At 52.0% G+C, this 21,783-nt stretch overlaps 1 protein-coding gene across 1 annotated transcript in view; it reads left to right on the forward strand.

Annotated features, from left to right (window-relative positions):
* The first annotated feature begins 7,933 nt into the window (after window positions 1-7,933).
* The window catches only part of FGF18 (fibroblast growth factor 18), a 75,705-nt gene continuing 61,855 nt past the window's right edge, over window positions 7,934-21,783 (forward strand). The window contains exons 1-2 of the mRNA XM_075509542.1: window positions 7,934-8,192; window positions 8,461-8,497. Of these exons, the coding sequence (XP_075365657.1) occupies window positions 8,161-8,192; window positions 8,461-8,497 (69 nt within the window). The 5' untranslated portion in view covers window positions 7,934-8,160. The remainder of the gene's footprint in view (window positions 8,193-8,460; window positions 8,498-21,783) is intronic.

The following is a 21,783-nucleotide window of genomic DNA, read 5'->3' on the forward strand; positions in this document are numbered from 1 at the left end:
TGTCTCAAGGCCCACCTTGAGTTGCTCCAAGCTACTCATTCAGTTGTGCCATCGCTGAGGACAGTGACATGAGGCATTGAGAGGTCCAGGATGTCACCAGTTGTTCAGTGCCTGCAGTTGTGTGTGCACCAACCCTGAACTGCCCCAGGGGTGGCACGTGCCAGCTGTGTGGGGACACGTGGTCCTGCAGCCTCCATGTGAGGTCCTGCCTGTGAGATAGCACCCGGAGCAGTGCAGGGGCAGTGGGCAGGAGCCCACAATGGTGGTTTAGGAAGGGATCAGTAATCCCAGAGAGGAGGCGGCCCCACAGATGGGAGTTGAGATGGTGACTTGCTGGAGACAGCTTAATTCAGGAGACTTCAGTCAAACAAGTTTATGTTTAAGAGCTGTCGAGCTGAAAAGCTCCAAGTTAAGGAAATATTAAGGTTTGAAGCTTAACAGCTTGTGATTTTTTTTTTTAGGGAAAAATGAAACCTAGAGGAATATAAATCCAAGAAGCCAAGCCCTGGGATTTAATGCAATACAAAGGCTGGAAAGTGGAATTTCCCACTGGTTTGTGTAGGGTTGTCTGCAGAGGTTTGCCTGTTCTTGTCTCCCTTCAGAAGCATTCAAGCAGCTGCCACGTGCTTTCAGAGGAGAGCTGCAATGCTCCTGGGTGGTAGGACCAAGGAAAGCCTGTGGGGATCCTCCCTGTGCAGGCAGGACACCAGAGCAGGGGTGGCCAGGCTGGGGGACATGGGGTGGGGGCATGCACTGGCTGAGGGGCCCTGGGCACCAGAGGTGGGCTACCCAGCAGAGCGGTGTATTGAACTAGTCCACTGGTATCTCTTTAGCTTGAGGAGGTGCCCATCATTTTCAGTGATTTAGTTTTCCTCATTCCTCTGGTGATAAAGCACTGAGACTTAACGAGTGTGCTGGAGCTTTCAAAGGAATCTGGGGTTTCAGTTCCCAAATACCTTTGAAATTCATGAGGTGTTTCAGTGGAGAAAAACCTTTGCAAACCCTGAAACCCTGGCTGCTGAATAAGAGGCTTTGTTAGTTTTTTTTTTTTCTTATGAAGTAGTAATACACATCAGAGTAAAGGTTGTATCATGCTGGGTTCTCCTTTTGCATGAGGTCATGATACATGCATATGGTCTAGACCTGGAAGAGATGCAGCTCTTGCCTCCATTCCCAAGAAGTCCGGGAAGGGCTGTTGGCTGCAGAAGCTCCTGGGAGCATCCCTGCTCTCTCTGGAGCTGGGATGGCCTGTCTGCAGTGCTGGGCTGGCTGGCAACAGCTTTTGGGATTTCCTGGTTACCTGCATCCTCCTGGGACTCTGCCCTGCCCTGCCCCAGCTCCCTCCCCTTCCAGTCCACAGAAGGCTGCCCCAGTTTGTTGTCCCTCTTGTTAATGCTACCGAATGAAGGCTGCCATGCTTGATATCCTATTATTTGTATTACTTATTTTATATTACTCCATTGTTCTGTTATTTTATGTTTGTTTATATTTGGTATGCATTATGTGCATTTTCAGTCTTCGTTCTCCAAGGCAGGAGTTCCTGGTGGCCAAAAGAGGCCTCCCCTGGCCATGGCAGGGAAAACTTCAGTGGAGCTGTGCTGATACATCTGTGTGAGCTCTCACTCACCATTAAGGGACTTCAGATCATTCCTCACAGCTATTCTCTCCTTAATGCTGAATGATGGATGTGTTGTCTTTATCCAGGCTCCAGATAGACCTTTACCTCTTTCCTGCTGGGCTTCCTAGCAGCTATTAAATAGCAAATACTTCTTGCTAAAAAGATGGGGTCATGCCACACCTGTGTCTCAGTAGTGCCAGTCTTCAGGTCTCTTGATTAAGACCCTAACCCACACAGGTCCTGGGTCACTGCATGGGATTGATGCTTCTGTATTTGCAGGACTAATGTCTTTAATTCCTGGTGCCATCCCCACTGGCTGGCATGGCATGGTGCAGTTCACGTGTTCCAGGTTGGCATCTGATTTGTGAGGCTTATAAAGCACAGCACAACGGTCACAAGCTAAAAACTCGGTAAGCATAAGGCACCCAGCAGCAAAAGCACTATTTTGGGTTCTTTTTTTAGTGCAGTAAAGGAAAGCTCTGTTATGCATGTTCTGATTTAGTGTTTCAAATGCTTGGTGTGGGAATTCAGCATTTCTGCTTTCACTGTATTTATGCCTTTGTTCGGTGTTTCAGTTCATTTCCTATGCCTCCATGCATTTTCAAAGTCTAGGCAACCAGCAGAGCAATTGCAGACACATACTGAGTCTGTGCTGATCTCCCTGGCTCTTCATCTGTCTTGGGGCTAGGTGAAATCCCAGGGTAAAAGCTGATTACATATGGTTTGGGTTGCTTTTGTTCCTCCACATATGGTTTGTTTATGTCCAGGGAGAAACTTCAGCATGCTAAAACCTAAATTCCACCTGGAGTTAACTGATAAGTGAGCCTTCCCTATGCCTTTTGGTATGCAGTGAAATCTGGGAGGTTCAGGGGCTGAGCACTAGCACCTAGCAGCTTTCCAGCCTTGCAGCTGCTGTTTGACAGCCTGCGGTGAAGCAAGTTGCTGGGGACCAACCATGGGTGCAAAGCACCAAAATTGCTAAACACCAAATCATCGCATGCTCTTGTGTTCAAACCATGCTGACGCAGGAGTACACAGCTGCTGCTTTCTGCTGCTACCTGTACAAGGTGGGAGAAGCATCACAGGGTGTGTTAGCAGTGTTTGGGGCTGAGGAGGGCTACAGAAAGCGAACAAAGCTGTCCATCTCTGCTGCTCCTGGCTGCTCTGACCTGCCCCACTCTAAGCACCTTTCCTGTGCAGTTGCTTGCAGGGCTCTGTCTCAGGGGCTGCATTTTCATTTAGGAATTGCAGCTTTGCTTGGTAACCTTTTTGTATGGCCTTTCCCTCACATACGGGAGAAGAATCAGCAGGGCTGTTGGCCATGCTGCCACCTACCACACTGATGACTTGCAAATTGCTTGCAGAATTTTCATGCAAGATATATATGGCTTTGTGCTTCCAGTGCTTCAAATCAGGGCTTTAGCCTGGTGCTTTGTGTTTGGCTGAATCCAAGTCCTGACTGTTTGCTCTTCACCATGTTCCTTCTGCAAGGTTGTGGCTGAATGCCATGGTGCTAAGGCCTTAAGTCCTGTCCTCATAGGTATCGGTTCAGGGTTGTTTTGAGGTGGCTCTTCTGTCAAATGGCAGTAAACTGCAAAGCATCCCCTCTGTCCCTGCCTGTCCAGGCTATGTGGCAGAAGTGTTTCTAAAATCCCTTCTTAACTTGGGATGAAATTGCCTTTTTGTGTCTAAACTGGATAAAGACAGAATATGTACCACAGCCCTTCTAAAAGTTGTCTTTCCTTTTACTGTGGGCTTAAAATGTAGAAATCCTCTTCAAGTTGATTTTCAGTAAGAACTGCATATTGAAATGACCCAAGGCTGCAGATGCAAAAGATGACAGGAGCAAATGGCACACAGGTTTGCTCACCAGTGGCAGGGCTGAGATGTGGAGCTGAACTTGGTTTTTGTAAAATGTCAGCCTGGGTTTTTTCTTTTTCCTTTAAATCTTGGATCTAAAGCAGAAAGGGCCCTGGTGGTGCAGTGTGCCAGGTGCAGTGGGGCCGGATCCTGCACCAGCCTTTACTGCTGGCTTCATTCACATTCCAAAGGGGTGTCCAATGGGTGGGAAGGCTTCCCACTCAAGCATGCTGCAAAGTCCTTGGCCCCATTGAATGGGTTTCATGCTCTGTGAAATGTCTGCTTGTTGGGTGTTATGGACCACTGGAGCAGGGCAAGGGAAACTCATTTCACTGGGGGCACCTTCAGAGCCCTACAAGTGAAAGGTCATGCTGCTCAGACTTTGATTTGAGCTGCTGAAGAGCAGTCACTAATCCAATAAGGCACCGAGGCACTGTAGGACATAGTCTTAATTCAGGCATTTGCATGGGTGAGTGAAGGGCAGTAACCCTGGGAGATCCCAGGGAGCCCCCTGCAGTGCGGAGACCCTACCTGGCTTGTGTCTTGCTTAATAAAATGCTCTGAACATCAAGCTCTTGGGAACTTGCTATGCCAGCCGTTGCACCCCGAGTATGCCATATGAAAAATAAATAGTGTAAAATAAAGGTGTTTTCTAGTGGGCATTGGCTGTGGTCTCTGGGTTTGTGTTGGGAACCTTCAGCAGTGAAGCAATAGGCTCTTAATATTATATATATACGTAACAACATGCAGTGAAGCAATATTTCTGTTTTTACACAGATACATGTGAGCTGCCACATCTATTTTCTATGCTCAGCTGTGTTCTTCAAAGGTGGTAGCCTGAGATTCACTTAATATTGGTATTATTCTCCAGGTAACTATTGGGATTTTAAAGATTAAAGGGCTTTGTCAGGCTGCTGAGGCTCAAAACATGGGTCTAGTTTAAATAAAGAACTTGTGTGTGAAAATGAAATGTTTTCATAATTGAAAAAAGAAAAATCCAATGTGCCCTCTTTAAAACAACCCCTCATATGTTGCCCTGGCACTTCTTGCTGTTTGAGGTGTCCAGGTGCCTTTTGCTCTGTGTGGATCCAGTTCCTCTGGCAGCCGAAGCCCCAGTCAGGATGCAGAGGTGGGAGGCAGCTGTGCTGCTGGCACATGGCATGTCGGCAAGGTCTCGGCCAGCATCGCCTGTGATGAGCTCGCAGCGCTGCTGTAGCTGCTGTAATTTTCCCTACTGGTGGGGGAATTGAAACTATAAATGTCAGCACCAGCTTCACAAATTACTTTTCTATCTGTGCTGCTTCCATCCGGGTGCAGCAGCCCTGGGCTGGCGCAGGTTGGGCAATGCCATCGGTTGCTGTCCAAGGAGCCTTTTCTCAGAGGCAGGTGATGCGGCTGCCACAATGCAAAGCCCCAAAGTGGTGGGATGGGTGCTCGTGGCTGCTGTAGGGACTTCCATTCCTTCCCCAGTGCATCTCCAAGGACATTTCCACATGAGACTGGTCTTATGAAGGCACACAGTAGAAAAAGCGTGAACTTCCCTTTAGATACTGTTTGCATCACTGGGGTGTACAGGTGTAAAACATCATCCTACTTAAAGACCCTGAGGTCCTTGAGGCCAGCCCACATGTTGGTAATGTAAAGCAGCTGATGTGCTCAGTGTGTTGAAGGCTCTGCTCGTGTGGGAGAGGGGGGCAGGTCATGTGTGGGATGCTTTGGATTTGAAAACCTCACCAAGAAATCCTGACTTCCATATTACAGTTGCTGAGTGTTTTTTGTCCTTGTGGAAGGAGGAAAACACGATGCTTTCAACTGGCACAAAATGTCACCTGTATGAAAGGTTGAGCTTTGAGGCTTGGCAGGATGAACCTAATGCCTAACAGTAACAGTGCAGCAACTTGGCACCATCATGGCAAGGATGGGGACCAAGTTTCAGTTTCCCATTTTCTGCATGGATCCTGCTTCCTCAAGGATAACTCAGGTTGGGAAGAGAAAAAAGTGACATGGGCGGTTGGTGGAGCAGGAGAAATCTGGTTTCAGCTGAGAATGGCATCCTTGGTCTGGTGTGGTCTGCGGTGTACTGGCTATCTGTGGGAGACTCGGTGGCCTTTTCAGGAGCTCCGCTGGGCAGAGAGGCCATGCAGGCTTCCCACAGCCAACCTCTACCATCTTCCCCCTTGGCATGTGATTTACAGCAGCCTTGCATTTGTGCCTAAAGAAGAGTTAAAGGGAAAAAAAAATTACTTAAGAAGGGCCATAGAAACCCATTGGGGCCTGACTCCTGCCCTGGGGCTGTTTCTGAGACAGTTCAGATTGATTTTCTGATTGCTCCGAGTTTTGGTGGTCAGGAAAGCTGAGGAGGAGCAATCAAAGCTCACGCTCACAGATGACTACGAGCGGCTGCAAGTGTTAGGGAGGAATTATTGCCTTCTGGCTTTGCAGAACTGCTGTGTGCGTTGTGCAGGGTCTCCTTGGGTGGCAGATACTGGACTTAGTGGGGTGATGGACTGATGCATGTGGAAACGCTGGGCTTGACCCCACACCGTGGGATGCCTTTCCCGTGGGTGACTGAGCAGTGCCGAACGGCACAAGGTGGCGTAGGCTGGGTTCCTCCCCACCCAAAGTGCTTCAAAGAAAAGAGACATTGGTGATGATTAGGAATATATTGAATGTTTTCACATCTAAGATAAATGCTCTCATCCTGCGAGTCCCCACATTTTGTTTGTACCATTTCTGCACGGGCATCTAGGTGAGCTCAACTTGCAGGGCTCGAGAAAGTGTCTCTGATGGTCTTGGCCACCCTTGGAAACAGCCTTCAGCTGTGGCAAGGTGCCATGGGACCGCTGTGATGGGGATGCGTGGTGCCACTGATGTTGGTGGCATCAGTAATTGGTAGCAGTTTGGATTTTTTTGACTTGTGGATCCGTAAGACCAGAAGTGTGAAGTCCATTAGATATATCACATATGTGTATTAGTGCTGGAGGTTTTATAAGAACTTGCTTTGGTCACTGTTTTCAAACTTCTTACCGTTTTCTGTGCCTCTTGGGCCTGAAACTATGGGCTGAAAAACATTGTGATCTGGTGTCTGAAGGGTCCCTAGTGATGAACTCTGGGGATTAAAGATGCTGCTTGATTTGTGGCTGAGAACATGGGGGGAGCGAGCACTTCGGTCCCCACGGATGTGGGAGCAGCAGGGCCAAACGCTCGGTGCTGATGTGCGCTGTTATTCGAGTGGAGAATTTGGAAAGCTGGGAGTTATGAGCTATGGTTATGTTCTCACTTAATAAGGTGTTAACTGACGTTAGGCTCTCTTCGGAGAGTTAGACTATGCGTGGAGGTTAACAGTTCCTGGCATTTTGTCTGCTATAAACGAGCTTTCAGAGACGGGGAGAGAGTTATCGCACGCTCGCAGCCTGTGAATTTTTTTCTTTACCCAAAAAAAAACCGAGGAGGGGGGAAGCCGGTCCGGTTTTACCCCGGGCTGCAGGAGCGTTTCGGCGGGGCCCAGCCGTGCCGAGCCGGGCGGCGGGTGCGGAGCGGCGGAGCGGCCGCTGGAGGGCAGGCGAAGCGTGCCGAAGCGGGCGGGCAGCGGCGGCCGCCGGCCGGGAAGTGCCGGGCAAACCCCGACAACCTGACCCCGGTGTAAATATCCCGCCGTGGGAGCGGTGCCGGGCTAATGGACCGGGGCGGGCGCGGCGCTGCCCTGCCCGAGCGGCGGCGGCGGGGCCGGGGGCCGGCGGGGGCGGGTGCCCCGGCCCGCGGGGGGCCGCGCCGGGGCTGGCGGGGCCCCGCTGCCGCCCGCCCGGGGCTCGCCGGGGACGGGACGCGCTGCTGCCCGCTCGGAGGTAAGAGTGCGCCGGGCCGGGCCCCCCGCCGTCCCCCGCCTCGGCCAAGCGCGGTGTGGGAGCGGCCGCGGCTGACACGTGTCGGCGGCGCGGAGCGGGCCGCGGGGCGCGGAGCGGCAGCCCGGCAGTGGGGCAGCGGCGGCGGCGGGTCCGTTGGGGGTTTTTCCCCTCGCCTCTGGGGCGAGCAGCGGCACTGCCCGCTCCGTCGGGCCGGGGAGGGCGCGGAGGGGGCCGGAGCGGCGCGGCCCCGCCGCAGCCCCCTCGCTTTCCCCCCTTTTTCTTCTTCTTATTTTTTTAAAAAAGACTGTCCTCGCCGCCGCTGCCCTCCCGGCCGGGCTGCGCAGGCGGTGCCCCGTCCGCGCAGGCGGTGCCAGCCCCGCGGGGGCTGCCCGGGCGGGTCCCGCCTCCCGCTCCGCGCCCCGCGCATCGCCATGCCGCCCGCGGCAGCGGCGGGGCGCGGAGCGGGGCGCGGCGGCGGCGCTGTGCGGGCGCGGGCCCGCGGAGAGGCTTTATCCGCCTCGCAGGGCTGGCCCGGGGGGGCGGCGGGGGGGCACTCGCTGATGATCGGAAGTTACTGACAATAAGCACCTTCATCCCCCCCAAAGGCGGAGAGAGAGAGGGAGAGGAGGAGGAGGAGGAGAGACAGGGGGAGAGGAGAGCTGATGCCTAAGCGAGTCACTCGGAGGAGGCAAAGCGGGCGGTACCACAACTTCTCGGCGGCGCGGAGCGGCGCGGAGCGGAGCTCGCCGGCCGGATCGCTCCCATGTCAGGGCGGCGGTGGGGGACTGCACTCCGCTAGCGTGAAGCCACTGACCTCCCCCCTCTCCTCGCCCAGCGATGTATTCACTGCTCTCAGCCTGCACTTGCCTGTAAGGATTATGGCATATTTTTAATATTTTTTATTGTTTTTTAATTTTTAATTGCTTTTATTTTTTTTTAAACTTTCATTTTGGAGGCTCCGGTTGCATTTGCCTTGCAATCAGGTGGTAATCGGGACCTGAGCCTTGTTATAAGCGGAGCATTGCTCTGCGCCCTTTAAGAAATTGCAAACAAAAACAAAGCAAAAAAAAAAATCAACTTTAACCATTTTACCACATCATTTGATCTTTTGTTGCCTTTTTTTTTTCTCCTCTCCAGATGTTTACATTTCCTGCTGCTGTGCTTTCAGGTACAGGTACGTGTCCTTTCTGTCCTCTTTCGCTTTTGGTTGTAAAATAGAAACAAAGGCGGCGTGCTGACCTCGGAGTGCCAGGCAGTTTTGGCTAGGGCTTTCACTTTTTTTCCCTCTAGTTTTTATAGCCGTATTAAACTGATCCGTGCGCCAGATGCTGGAGTGTCACCGGCCCTGGGAAGGGGCTGCCCCTCTCGCTAAGCTCCTTTTCGATGACCGCTCGTGCTGAGGCACCGCTGGCGCAGCCGCTGCGGGCGCTCGGCCGCCCGGTGCGGGCTGGGGCGCAGCCGGGTGCGCCGGTAGCCTGCCGTAGCGGGATCCTCTGGAGTGCATTAGCCTGGCTAATGATGTGAGAGGGAGTGCTGGACTCTCCTCCTTGCACAATGTTGATTGATGCACTTGCCTTGGAAGAGCAGGCGCTTTCCTGCTCGCCCTCCTTTTTTTTTTTTTTCCTCTTCCCACCCCCCCTCCTAGGGAACTTACTCCCAAAAACTGATACTTTGAAAAACACGAGTTTCCCTAGCCAGGAGAAGGAGGCTGCATGCTCCCTCCCCATCATTCAGTAGAAAGCCGTCCAAGTCAGATCCTGCCTTTGATCCTGCCTCGGCAGGAATGAAGCCGTTGGAGGAACACCCTGAGCGGCGAGGCTCTGCAGCCCAGGCGCCTGTGGGACAGGGACGGCGGCTGGGGGTGCCGTGGCGGCCGTTGCTCCCCAACAGCCCTGGGGCCACACACCTCCCTGGGATGGGGATTTTACCTGGGCATCCTGGAGCAGACCCACCTGCGGGGCCAGGCCGAGCAGGTGCCACTGCCCCGGTGGCTCCAGCCCACCATCCCGCTGGGGCTGGGGGCTGCTCATGCCACCCCCTCGGCCCCGTGTGGTGCTGTGGCTGGGATTGCACCTGCTCACCCTCTTGCAGATACCCGATGGCAGCAAGGGATGGTCCTGGATGAACACAGATGCAGCCTTGGAGGGGGCTCCATCTCTCCGGCCAAGCTAAAACCAAACCACCCCAATCCCCTGTTCCCTCACCCCTCAAAAAAGCCCCCAGTCACATTTTTTTTCTCATTGCCTCTGAAAATTGCAGCTCGAACCTAATACCAGCAGAGTCTCCCCTCGGTGGAGCAGCCTCCTCGTCAAGAGAGGATCCACAGCTGTAAATTACCCTGTGGTTGGAAGGCGTTTGCTGTATTTCTCCGGTGCGTTTTATTTTTTTTTCAAGCCCGAGGAATAACAGGCTGCGCAGGGCTCGCAGCGACGGCACCCTTTGCAGCGGGAAGACATTTTTTTGCGCTTGTGCGGTAACTGAAGTTAATCAGCCCTGCAGCCCCCTCCCTCTCCCCCTCCCTTTGGTGCTTTTAGTGAATCAGAAAAAGTTTGGCTGCCTGCCTGGAAAGCACTTGCTAAAATCTGATCTCTTACTTCAGCAGCCTTAAAACTTGGGAAGTTACTGGCATTTATACAGTTGGAGCGTGCAGGCTTCCAAAGCAATAAAATAATAATAAAAAAAAAAAGCTCTGCACTCTGGTGCTATTAGAACCATACTTGCTCCATTTCGTGCTGATTTTGCAGCATTTTGCAGGATTTGAGGCAGGGATTCGCTGCGGATGGGCACTGAGGAGGTGTCCTGGGCCGTGGCTGGAGGGGCGGCGGATCTCACTGGGTGTTACACTGACAGGCAAGCTCTTTTGGCGATTAGCGTTGGGAGCCAAAACATTAGATTAGTCATACTCAAGGGCCTTCGAGTGAGTGTTTACAGTATTAATGGTAGATGAAAAGATGTAAATGCTGTAAGTTTTTATTGCCCGTTTTGTTACACTTTCTTTCTGGATTTATTCACGGGATTACATGTTTTGAGCCTGAATGGGAGTGAGGGATTATAGGATTTCTTTTATAATGATCAGTTTGGGTAGGAGTTAGCCTTTCGTGAACTGGAGTAAATTAATGCATCACTTAGGTTTAATATTTATTTAGGCTAAAGGAAGTTGTTTAGTTTTGCTTAAAGGGCTCTGTGTTGTATGGGGGAGATTTAAGAGTGCCTGAAATGGATTATATTGTAAGGCTGCCTTTCACCCTCCCGTGCAAGCCATGATCAGCGGGTTGTCCCATGTGTTAGTCTTAGAATTACGCTCCTCTGCTGCTGACTGTTACCCTGTGGCTCTGTGTACAAAGGTAAAAATCCCTCCAGCATGCACTGGGGCTGGAGGTGTTCTGGGGCAAAATTCCATGGCTCAGGTATTTTATATCTTCTCTTAGTTACTCTTGTACAAAGACTGCGGTGCGTTGACATGCAGACTGCCTGCAGTTAGGTGGTATGGTAGCTCAGCTGCTGGCTAAAAGCTTTTTCATAGACCCCGAGCCCGCCTCTGTAGCTGCCCGTAGGTGACCCCGTTGGGTGCAGCATCACCCATGGGCGGGTTGTGGCAGCACTGGAGAGGCGTTCCCCAGCCCGGACCATGGGGAGGTCGGAGGGATGGGAGTTTTCAGGAGCAGGATTTAGACTCCTGGACAAGTCAGATGCCTCCATGGCTTTGCCTGCCGTCTGGTGACATTTCCACTGAGGGACACCGGGGAATAGCATGTGGTGGGTCAGAGGAGAGTGCTGCTGGAGCACAGGTGGTGAGTGCTGATGGCTGCATGCTGGCGTGGCCATGAGAGCAGCCTTGTACCTTGCAGGGCTGTGAGGAGGACAGCTTGTGCTCTGGTCCCTTCCCCCATGGCAACAATGTCCTCATCTTGTTTTCTTCTCTTGCATCTTGGGAAGTTCCTCTGCTGCTTGGGGTTGCTGCAGTCCTGAAGGCAGCAGGGACACTGGATATCCTTGGGGACACTGGAGAGATTAATTTATTCATGCAGGTTGTTCTTAGGGATGCCCTTTCACCACTGGTGAACTCTAAACTCTCTACTCTCCCTCTAAACTCTCCCTCTATTGCTTATCTTTAGCATCCTTCAGTTTAATTCTCCCGCTGCCTTTTCACACTTCCAGGAGCAATTTGTCCTCCACGTACTTTTTCCCTCCATATGTCCTGGAGTGGTTTCGGGTTTGGCTTTGGAGTCAGTCCTTGCTCTTCATGCGGGCGAGAAACTCCAGGAGCACCTTGCGTGGATGGACGTCCCTGTCCCATGCTGTGCCGGCTCTGGCAGCGCCGGTGGCCCTTAAGACGTTGGGGTCGGGGATATGGGACCTCAGGAGCTCAGAGGTCCCCTTCGCTGGGGCACGTGGGGGCTGGAGGCAGCTTCGGTGTAGGCTGAGCAGTAGGATGTGAGGTTTTGGGTGCTGCGCTGGTTTGCAAGAGCTTCCAGCTCTTCTGCCCCTGGGCCACCTCCAGCACATCATCGGCCAGAGTATGGGGTGGTGCTGGCATGGGCTGGCCCAGCCATGCCGTAGACCAGAGGCTGATGCTGCCTCAGCCTTTTCCCTACCCTGATAAACCTTGGCATGTTCTTCTACCTTAAGCGCATCTGTCTTAGATTATGAAGAGGTCCCTGATAGGGCCAAATCCTTGGATTCTAATCCAGGAGCAAACAGGAGGTCAGAGAAGCGCACAAGGCAGCACCGGGCTACTTTCACATCTGCTGGTGTTGTGTAAGAGGAAGGCTGATGCGCACCATGCCAATAGCAACTTATGTTTTTCCTAAGCTCCTGTGCAGTGACAGACAGTTATTGTTTGGGGCTTTGTAAAGTGAGACACAGAGAAGTGTTGCTTCCACACGTTCAGTGAGCCAGATCCTGCGGTCTGGCGAAGCTGCATGCAGCACATGTCGGAGGCGTGAGCCTGCTGAGCGGCTCCCTCCCCTCTCCCCGTCTGCTCCTCCGCAGCCGTCCTCCCCGGGGGCGGTTGGACGCGAGTGCCACTGAACGGCGCCAAGGACACCGCTGTGGACAAGCCGGAGTGTGGTCCTTGTCACAGCCTGCCTGGCTTGCCTTGCCATGGGGCTCCTGGCCATCCCTTCTGTGGGCGTGAAGCAGTGCTGGAGCCAAGGGTCCCTGCTTGCCCTGTCCTCGCCCTCCTGGCAGCAGTGCTGGTGGCCGGCACCGAAGGCAAGGTGCTGGACCGTGTGGCCCCAGTGGGCTTACTCTCATGCTTGCCCTCCCTGCGGATGGGCACGCACCTGCCCTCACCCTCCTTGGGTGGCACAAGCATCTGTATTGAGATGGCGGCCAAGGCTGCGTGTGCTGCCAGGGACAGAGGCTCTGGAACTTAGGCATCCCTGCATCGCTCTTGAAGCCTACGCTGTGGGATAGGGCAGGTGCTACTTCGATGCGGCGTACCGCTCCGCTCCTCACAGCAAAGCCCTGTGTGCCGAGACTTGGCGGGGGCCCGGCACCCTGTGGCTCCCGGGCTGGGAGATCCTGTGTTTGCCATCTCTGCTCAGCCTGGACCAGGACCACAGAGTCCTCGGCACAGTGTCCCCATGCTGGCACCTGCCTCCTGCTCTCCAAGGGTGTCTGAACCCCCTCGGATGAAGGTAGTGCTCCTCCATGAAAACGTCTGAAGTGAGTTCTGCTTTCCAGCCTTGTCACTGTGGTTCCTGCCACACCACAGTACCCGCCTGAGCTGGCCCACCTTGCACTCGTGCGGGGCTGCTAACACACAGGTTGTAGAAGCAATGCTGTGAAGGACAAAATATGGCAAAGGTGGTCTGGGAAGTTTTCTGTTGATTTTTCTGATTGCAGCTGACTCATAATTGTTAGGCAGCAAGAAGACAAGAGAAACTTCATAAGCAAAGCCTGATTTAATTAGAGGAGGAGGAGCTCAGCGATGTTGATGAAGTGCACGACCCCATCACGGGCTGGAGTTGATGAGATGGTCCACGGCTCTGAGTCTCTGCTGCTGCTGGACTTGCGGCGGTAGATGCAGTGCCTGCTTGTGTGGCTCCACTAGTTTGCAACCCGCAGAGGCAGGGTTTGGTTGCATATTAAATCATTCGCTCCTCTTTAAAACCCCCTTGCTCTCCAGGAAACGACCATGCTGCTTGCCACAAGGGATTTTTATTCCCCTCTGCTGACTCATTGCACTGGTCAGTGAAGTGTCATGTCCTGAAGCTGCCCCTTGCACCCTGCTTCTGCCTCCCGGTCTTTGGAGAGCTCAGGCTTGTGGAGGAAGAGGACACATGTTGGAATAGTTGCCTGGGCTGGAGCGGGGAAGTCTGGCCCCGCTGCGTGGCAGCGGCCTGGTGCTTGTGCTGATGCACACTTCTCATGGGAGAAGCGAGACTGAGATTAGCATGGGGTGAGTGCAGATGTGGGTCTTGCTCCTACACAGATGGAGGTACACAGCCTGTGCTCCCCGTGGTGGCTGTTGGCTGCCTGCCCTGGGCAGATGCTGCCTTTGCGTCCCATGGTCCCCAGCCCTTCAGTGTGCTGGGACAGGTCCTCTGCCAGAAGACCCCTTAAACATGTTTAGCAGGAAGATTTGCAAGGACAAAGCTGGTTTCCAGATTCCCAGTCCAGCGAGGCAGAAACAAATGTGAACTCCTTCAGCACTTGGGGGCTTGGCATTTTCTGGGTGTGTTGTGGCAATGGGCAGCAAAGCAGAGCTGCTGCTTGGAGGCTTCGATCTGCACACCTGCATGTATTGCAGTTTGCCTTTTCAAAGCTCTAGAGATGTGCAAGATGCTTCAGAGAAAGAGAGGACTCAGGTGTTGTTGAGGAGAGCAGGTAGAAGGGTGTAGTAGGTGTGGGGTTCAGATTTCCCCTGTTCGAGATAGCTGGACGCATCGTGGTTGTTATATTTAATTTCTGTTTTGCTTTCCTTAGTGCACCTGGCACATCCAAGACTGGATAGAGGTGAGTGATGCTGGGTTTGGAGCAGTGCTGGGTTTTGCAGGAGGGATGCCCGCTCAAACCCCGCTTGTTTTCTTCTTGTAGAGCAGCTTGGCCATAGTGTACCAAGGCAGGAAAGAAAAGAGTGGAACGAACGAAGGGTGACACTTCCCAAGCCCTGCGGGTGCATTTGGGACGTAGTGATATAGCTGGTGGTGGGTCCTTTGCCGAGGGAGAGGCGGGGGTGACTGCCGAGGGCTTCTGGGGGCTCAGGTAGGATGAACAGCATCGGGGGGACTCAGGTGGCTGCTCAGAATATTTGATTTTGCTGTAAGCTGATAGCGCCAAGCTGGTCAGCTGGGCGAGTGGATATCTCCCTCCATTGTGGGAGTCTGAGCTCAAGAGGAAGACCCCCCTGGGGCTGAAAATCATGTTTTTGGATCTATAAAGCTACTTCCCTGATCCTTGGGAGTATTTTTATGGGTATCTTCCTTTCCTTAGGAGCTGGGAAAACCCCTGTTGCGCTCTCTCCTCTCCACCCTCGCTGAGCAATAGCTGCTTTCGCTTTGATTTTCCCCAGATACGGACACTTTAGATATCAGTTGTGATAACAGCAAGTGAAAACTGTGTTCAGGGAACAGGGTAATTTAAAAAGGAAAAAAAAGGAGTGGCTGCTGTTGGTGCCTGGGCAGGGGTATGGGAGGATGGATACCTGCTGCCAGGGCCTTTGGCTAGGGTCTCTGCAAACTGCTCTGGTCCTGGGAAGGCTGAGGTAGGTCACGCCACAGGTGCTGGGGGGGATGGAAGCCTTCGGCACAGGGAGGCACCTAAATACCCTCCTGCCTGAGAGCCCAGGGCACAGCCGCGATGGGGCTGGCAGGCAGGAGCCCCCAGGATGCTTCGGAAAGAGATGCTCTGCTGCAAAGCGTGACCTTCCCGTGCTCCATTGCTGAGACCAGGCGGGCTTCCACGTGGGACTCTGCGGCCCCGACAGGTCCGAACCTTATTTTTTTTCTTTCTTTCCCTGGGCTTTTGTGTTTGGATCACCCGCTGTGCCCTAACAGCAGGTACAACGAGAAATTCTTCAGAGCTGTGCATTATGCTGCCTACCTGGTATGGCGCTTCTGTGTCCTGGTACCTCTCCAGATGTCCATGGAGGATTAGGCATCTAGCGAAGCAGCTGGAGGGAAAGTAAGAAAAAAAAAAAACCCCCAAAATAGAAAAGACTGTCTGGCTCTGCCAAAGTAGTTTCCTATTGACATTCAGCAGCCTCACCATAGCATGAAGAGAAAGAAAGGGGAACAGAGGGAGGAAGGAGGAGGCTTAGCCTGTCATGGTCTGTGTGTTTCCTTTTGTGCGAGCTCCTTGCCGCGGCGGGGGCTGCAGTGGGTGGGAGCCGACGTGCCAATCTTCCTCGCTTGGCCAGGGGCAGGCTGCGGGGTTCGTGACCCCGGTGCCGGGCTCACCAGCTTGTTTCGACGTGGGGCTGGGCTCCCCGGGTAGCACTTTGACACCTCCCTGCCTGTTTTGCCCGCACCAACAGCTGGATTTCAAGCTAAACCACAGGGCAGTGTTTTCCACATAGTGACAGCACATCCTGCCCCGGCACAGCACCGTGCCCTTTGCCAAAGTCCGCTTACACCCTGCTCGCTGCACGCGCTTGCTTTTTCGTGAGGTTATCTGCTTTATTCTGCTGCAGCCAGCGGAAAAGGGGTCGTGCTGCTGGGAAATCTGAAATGCCTTTAACATACTGATATTAGAGTGCAATAACAGCATCTAACAGCATCCTCCTGCGTATAGCTCCTGTCTCAGTGTGGTGCTGCTCCTGCTTCATGGCTGTAGCTGAGTAGTCGAGCCTGCTGGCGATGCTGGCTGAGGTGAACTTTGCTTTTGAGGCAAGCTGGGAGGAAACTAGGAAGATCTGAGGCTGCTGTGTTGGGTAATCACAGCGCCTGCCTTGGGGGGCAGTTGAACTGGGATAAAAAGCGGGCAGTGGGGAACAGTCCGGCAGGTCCCGCTCGCTGCCATATGGCCGGTAATGACTGTAGATGAGGCAGAGCCCAGCCCTCGAGCTCGCCCCACGCCGAGATGGAGGGTGCGGCAGTGCTTTCCTGGGCTCATTGGGGCAGACTGGGGGTGCTGGGGCTCGCCCCAGGCAGAGGCAGAGCCCCAAGCAGTGGCCAGGCTGAGGGGCTGGATCCTGCAAACAACGAGGGGACGGCACTGAGAGGAAGCACAGTGTCAAGGGGCCAGGTGTGTCCTGTGATTCCTCTGTTAATGTTTTATAATCCAAATCACATTGAGATTGATGAATGCCAGACGTTGGTGAAGGTCCCAGGAAACTGCATATTGCATGGATACAAATACCAGAATGCAGCAATTAATTAATAACGGATTGCTCTTCCTACAAGGTATTTCCAGCATTCCTTATTCCTCCCAGTTCCTTTTTCTCCTGCTGCATATTTCAAATCGCTTTCTTTCCTGCTAAAATACTATCTTTGGCATCATTTTTAAGGACAGCCTGTTAAAAAGCTGTTGTATCTTTTGGAATACCCCGAGCTACTCTTCTGCAGAAATCCAGAATTGACAGAAAAATGCAGGGAGCAGTGGCGAGCCTGGTAAATAACTGGGCTTGCAGCATGTGTGCTGGGTGACCGTGGGCATGGCTGGCGGGATATGAAGCCCTGGGAATATAAATTAGAAAACGGGATGAAGGACAATATTGATAGAGGGGCATTTTGCCACTTCTCTGTTGCTATTAATCCATTTGAAGAGAGGGATGGTCTGGAAAGCTGGCACTGCAGTGCCGCGATCGCATGGGTTCCCTCACCCGCAGGTGGGACTGGGGTCACCTCCTTCCCTGCAAACCCTGGGCAATCTGCTAACCGTGCTGCTCCTTGGGCTTCTCCTGTCGAATTGCCAGATAAGAACCCAAACAGATATTAATACTTATTTTCCCAAGTTGGATTCAAACCATAGGCAGAATTTGACTCAGTTATATCAATGTACAAACTAACAGTGAGTGGGGTGCGTACTCTACTTCCAGCCATGATTTCCAGCTATAAAATGAAAGCTGATTTTGACCCCCTTAAGCTGCCAGGCCTTAAGGTTACAATTCTGTATGAGTAGCATCAGTCCCTCAATGTGAGGCTGTACTGTAAGATTGCATGGTGCAGTGTGGTATTGATTATCTGTAAAATAAATTATGATGTATGTAGTGCAGGTTTCTGACCCTGTGGTCGCGACCTTGCGGTGATTGGGGAGACTTCCGACCAGCTGAGATCAGAATAGCAAACAGCCCCCCAGCAATCAATAGAAAAACCAGCAGGTCTGATGGTTGGGGCCTTTTACAGGAATAATGTTTGATGCCGCATATACATGGCATTTTTATCCCAGGGAACAGGCAGTTCTTCTACAAACTTCACCTAAAATTAGATGTGAAATTCCGTGTTGGGTTTTCTGCTGTGTGACAAGCCAGCCTAACCATGGGGCAATCAGGGATGGAAAACTTTGCAGTGCAAGAGGGAGCATGCGCGTTTCTATGTTGGAGTTTTCAACGATCAGCAAAGCTGGTACATCTCAGGTTGGAAGGGAGGAGCAAGGGCAGCTCTGCCCAGCAGCACAGGCCAGCCCCAGCCGTAGTCTGCGAGGCAGGCACAGAGGGTCCACCCTGGTTATATTGTGTATTTATTTTGTGAGTTTGAAATAGCGCTCTCTCAGCCCCTACGAGAGGACTTTTCTGACCTGCAAGCCAAACTGACTGATTTGTGGCAAAATTGATAGCTAGATTGCAGGGTTGGATTTTTAGAGATGTGCAGATGCCTGCAGATGTGGATGCGGTGAATGAGGTGCATGCTCCAGTGCTTTTCTGGGGTTGCCCCCCCTAACCTGCATAGGTGCAGCTGAGCCACCAAAGCACTGGCAAGGTGGGGGATGGGACTGGGCTGCCCCCGCGGCACCCCGAGAGCATCGTCCTCACTCGTGACCCCGCTAGCGTGAGCGTTGCGGTGGTGCCTCCAGCTCCCGGGTCAGCCGGGCTGTGTTCACTCATTTGGAGAGGGAGCAAATAAATGGGAGTAGTCTGCCAGAGAGGCAGAGGGCTTGCTTTTGTGCTGTTTATGTTGAAAGAGTAGGTAATATGAATTTAATTGCCGTTTGAATTTAGCAAACAAGAAAATGGAACTATTTGCGCAGTTTTCTTTCTTTCTGGGAGCCTGATTTCCTCATCACGCACCATCACTGCGCGTGCCAAGAAGCTGAACAACACCAGGTTAAGTCGTGGGGTTTCACTTCTAAAGAAAATCTGTGCTAACTCTGACACAGGGCCAGCAAGGCTGAGCTTGCAAAGCTTCTCCATTAGCTGGGTGGCAGGCCCAGGGAGGTGGGGAGCTATAGGCATTCCCAGACCAAACGGGGAACTGTTCGTACTGTTTCATTGGCACCGTTTGTGTGCGGGTGCCTGTGGGGCTCTGGCCTGCTCCTGCAGGTCCCCTCGCAGAAGGATGCTGGGTGAGCAGGGGGATGGGCATGTCTGGACCGAGGCATGGTGCTTTACAGCATCCCAGTGCTGTAGGCACGAGTGCCGGTGGTTCAAAGAAAGGGCTGTTGGGGAATCTCCAGCTTCACGTCATAAGGTCTCCTTTCTGTGTTTGCCCATGGCTGGCCTGAATTTCCCCCCAGCAGCATTTTTTCCTGCCGCTGGTGACCGGTGATGGATGCAGCAAAGCATGTTGGGCTCTCTCTAGTACCCGCAAGCTGCGCAGGGGTGCAGCAGCCCAAACCTTGGAAGGTGCCTTAGTGATTGTAACGCCTCTTTTTCTTTTTTCCCCTATTTAAAATGTTTCAAAAAGGATTTATTTTCCAAAACAGTTGAAAATTTTTCCCTGCAAATGGGAAACCTGCAATCTAAATTAATTAAAATCAAATGAAACTTTTCCTTAACTCAACAAAACAGAAAGATAAGAAATCCTATTTGTCCGGCATTTGCAGTGTAAAGATTTCCACGCAGGAGCGCAGCTAATAGAGATCAGTACAAATCTTCTATTAGAAAACAAACCATGCTTTTCATTTCTGGCCCTAGGCTCACATGTTTGATATATCTGATCCCGAAGGCAGATTGACAGTTTGGTTTGGATTAAATTCAATACACAGTTTATGCCATACTTTTGATAAGGCTCAATATTAATCTGATTTTTTTTTTTTGTGCAGTCTTTAGTACATGAGCAGCAGAATTGTCCGTTCCTAGGAATATTTTTGCAATGAAACCATTGAGGAATTTATTTCTGGAGGGAAGATGAAATTACTGGTTTTAAAAACTCTCAAGATCCCAAGTAAAGTTGAAATCCATTAACTGCAGGCAGTAAGCTTGACATGACCTGGGCAGGTTTCGAGCTATTTTATTAACTGATATAAAGAATGTTTTCTTTCAATATCTTTGAAAAGGCAGCAGAGGCGGAGACTAACTCATGCAGAGGGACCAGAGCAGGTTCCTGTACTTTTACCATCAGCATCAACTCACAGTTCTGGTTAGCCAGGAATGAAGATCATCACTGTTTGCACCTGTACGTGCTTGTGAGCTTGGGTTTCTTCATGGGAACAGTGGGCATTGCCACTGTCCGCTGGTTCCCTGAACGACTGACCTCCTGTAGTATGTGCCAAAGATGGGCTTTTAGGTACATTGGCCCCTTAGGTACAAGTAGTTATTTATTTTTATAGTATATATTTATTCTGTTTATAAATGGCCTTCACTCTCCAAAGCTGGTGTCTTTTGTCATTGCCCTGTTCCCTAGAAAGAAGGTGGGGAAAAAAGGTAGAAGAATTGGGAATGGGGAGGACCGAAGGAGAAGAGAGAAGAGGCAAAGGAGGAATTACTTGTCACCTTTGAACTCTGTGGCTCAGCAGTTGTGTGCCTGGAAACCCGGCTGCAAAGCTTTGTGTCCATCCCCACTGTAGGATGCAGCGATCTGTTGTGGCTAATTTTGGAGCCACCTCCACCTCCAATGCAAGCATGGCAACTTGCAAACGTGGTTATTTTATCAGGGATGAAGTTGGTCCCAAAGCTTGTATTTGGTGCTTGTACATAACCACTGCTGGCAGGACCTGTCGGTTGGTTTTAAGGTACTAGAACTGGGCTCTGCAAACCGGGCTCTGCAACCGGGCTCTGACTTGACAGTGATGCTGCAAGCAACTGAGATCCTTATCCCATCTATATATTAGCTTCACAGAAAATGAAATCAATGGAGCTGGAGATGAACATTGCCTGGGTCTGCATTCATTTGAAGCCGCCTCCAGCAGCGAGTTGCACCCAGTGAGGTGCTTAGGTGAGGTCTCCTCTGAGTGATGAAGCTCCTGGGGCACGTGTCTTGGGGTGAAGTCCTTGTTTCTCAGCAAGACGGTGTGAGTTCCCTATATCCATCCGTGTTGGGTGAGCTGGAGATCTCCAGCCTCAAACGGAAAATGTGTGTTTGCACAATTAGCATGGCCCCTTCCTTCCCTGGGAGCAGAATGGTTTATTGATTTCTTTGGCCCACTCACCCCCACCTATTCAGCAATAATGACCCTTCCACCCCAACTCTAAATCATCCCAGCCTGCCTCGCCCGTAAGCCCTCTAATCTTTTTGGGTTGTTGTTGGTATTTATGCTCATGGAGGTTTATGATCTGTCGGTGCTGGCTGCTGAAATGCTTTATTTATCCATATGCTGGGCCACACAGGGAGCGTCCTTATTCTGGTATCATGTTCAGGATGCTGTAGTTAAGGTTTGTGTCAGCACTTCCATGCACAAACCTTGTTATTCAGGGGTTTTGCAACTCCGTGGAAAAGAAAACCAGTGACCTGGCATGGCGAGGGGAGGCTCAGAGGCACACATGAAAGCCCAACAACCCACTGCCCATTTAGGGATTATAAGATGGGCAACCTCTTTCCTTGAGGAAAATGGCCAAAAACATCCTCCTCCTTTAGTCTGATTTTGTAAAAAGAAAACCCTCTTTTGTGTGCTTGTATTGGTGTCGGACGGGGAAAACACAGTGAGGTAGGACACAGGCTGGAATCCTCTCCGGATACTTAAAAAATAAACATCCGGCCGATGCGGAACAAAACTGCCTTCTGCTCTGAACAAATCGTGTGCTGCGGAGGGTGGAGGGTTTGGGGACGGCAGTGGCTGCTCCCTGCCGCCTTGCTTCACCCGGCCCTGTGGCTGCCTGGCCGGCAGGCTCGGCACTGCAGCCCTCCGAACAGTAGGTGACGGGGTATATAAATGTGATTTATTGCCCTGTTAGCGCAGGAGCTTGTGGGCTTATAAATTACTTGGAGATTTCTCGATAATAGAGGGAGTGTGGTATAAACAGGAGAGATAATAGGGCTTGAGAATGTATTTCAAAGAACTTTTGGGGAAGGAAAAGTTTCGTGGCTGTTGGCAGGTACAGGGTGATGGCTGGCTGTGGTGGAGGAAGAGCCTTTACAGACCAACCCAGACGGGATATGTTTTTATTGCTCCCTCTTAATGGCCGATGGATTTTGTGAG

This window comes from Mycteria americana, chromosome 8 (genome assembly GCF_035582795.1).
Source record: "Mycteria americana isolate JAX WOST 10 ecotype Jacksonville Zoo and Gardens chromosome 8, USCA_MyAme_1.0, whole genome shotgun sequence".
Lineage (NCBI taxonomy): Eukaryota > Metazoa > Chordata > Aves > Ciconiiformes > Ciconiidae > Mycteria > Mycteria americana.